Source organism: Nematolebias whitei, chromosome 14 (assembly GCF_014905685.2).
Source record: "Nematolebias whitei isolate Nwh7 chromosome 14, NemWhi1, whole genome shotgun sequence".
Classification (NCBI taxonomy): domain Eukaryota; kingdom Metazoa; phylum Chordata; class Actinopteri; order Cyprinodontiformes; family Rivulidae; genus Nematolebias; species Nematolebias whitei.
The window spans coordinates 16,771,845-16,773,362 of record NC_056511.1 but is presented as its reverse complement, the minus strand read 5'-3'; the positions used below and the strand labels follow the sequence as shown (position 1 = coordinate 16,773,362).

The 1,518-nt window shown below is 37.8% G+C and overlaps 1 protein-coding gene across 1 annotated transcript; it reads left to right on the top strand.

Annotated features, from left to right (window-relative positions):
• Positions 1 to 256: 256 nt before the first annotated feature.
• Positions 257 to 1,382, top strand: LOC119419973 (argininosuccinate lyase-like). Its single transcript, XM_037687343.1, has 3 exons — positions 257 to 325; positions 779 to 885; positions 1,058 to 1,382. The coding sequence occupies exons 1-3, from the start codon at positions 260 to 262 to the stop codon at positions 1,206 to 1,208; spliced, it is 324 nt and encodes a 107-aa protein (XP_037543271.1). The 5' UTR covers positions 257 to 259; the 3' UTR covers positions 1,209 to 1,382.
• Positions 1,383 to 1,518: the final 136 nt, after the last annotated feature.

The following is a 1,518-nucleotide window of genomic DNA, read 5'->3' as shown; positions in this document are numbered from 1 at the left end:
ACTTGTGGGACTCCAGTTTCTTTGTGGTTCCTTGGACTGAAGAAGCCCTATGGATGAAAGACAAAATGTCTCAGCAAAAAAAAAAAAAAAAAAGAAATCATCCAGATTACCTGACTTAATATTGTTGGATTTGTACCTGGACAGGATTATTGAGTACGAACTTTGGTATTTGACGTTGTCTTTTGTTATTTCAGTCAATACAAATAAAGTGGAACCAAATATTGAATATTTTCTTGTGTTTCAGATCAACCAGAGTGTGATGGAAGCTGCCCTCAGTCCTGACATGTTGGCCACTGATCTGGCCTACTACCTTGTGAGGAAGGGGGTGAGTTGTCCTAAAAGCAACCATCTTATTCACATTATTTAATGCAATGATGTCATCTCATAATGTAATCTCACTGACCTTATTCAGTGAAATATCCACGCTTGACCACAGTGATAAACTCTTGGAAAGCATTAGATGTCACACTTGTTAAAATATATTAATGTTCAGGTGCGGCTGGCACAAAAAAGGCTTTGTTTAAAAAAAAACTGTACAGTACAGAGTGGTTTTTATACAGCGCCTGTATAAATACAGGCTTAATAGCACTAGTAGTACATACAGTATGCATTTTTGGTGTGTGACTTTCTTTTACTTGTGATATTTATATCTTCTCTGCCAAAAAGAAGAAGAATAATAGATAGATGAAACACATTTTAAAATGGACTACAGCACACATTTTTTTTAGTTTTACATGTTACAGTTACTGCTTGTTATTGCCCCCCTCCCCCGCTGCAGGTTCCCTTCAGAGAAGCCCATGGTCTGTCCGGTAAAGCAGTATTTACAGCAGAAACCAACAACATTGCCCTGAATCAACTGTCTGGGAAAGACCTGTCTGCTGTCAGGTGGCTGCCTTCTTGTTCTCACAGACTCGTGCTATATTATTATGTGTATTTGCATCTTTTTTTAAATTTTTTAACCAGCAATAATTAGACAATAATCTCACTGCTGCTATTTTCTGCAGATTTTTAATCTCATCTTTCTTTTCCCCTCCCTGCTTGTGTTGCGTATCTTCAGCCCTCTGTTTGAAGGTGATATTTCCTCAGTGTGGGATTACAGGAGCAGCGTGGAGCAGTACAGCGCCCCTGGAGGGACAGCCAAGAGTAGCGTTGCTGCACAGGTGGAACACCTGAGGAACTGGCTAAAGCAACAAGCGCCGCAACTTTAATCCATACTTGAGCTGTCAGGTTTAGGTCAAAGGGAATTATTCACATCCTGAAAACACATCCATACAATTCCTCCGGATGTTATTAATAATTCTGGACAAGTCTTACGCGATCATACAGTAGTCCCTCGGGGATTCGTACCCTGAAGTGAAAAACCGCAAAGTAGGAATAGTAGTACAAGTAGTAGTTTATTTTATATATACATACATACATACATACATACATACATACATACATCATACATACATACATACATACATACATACACATATATATATATATGTATATATATATATATATATATATATATAT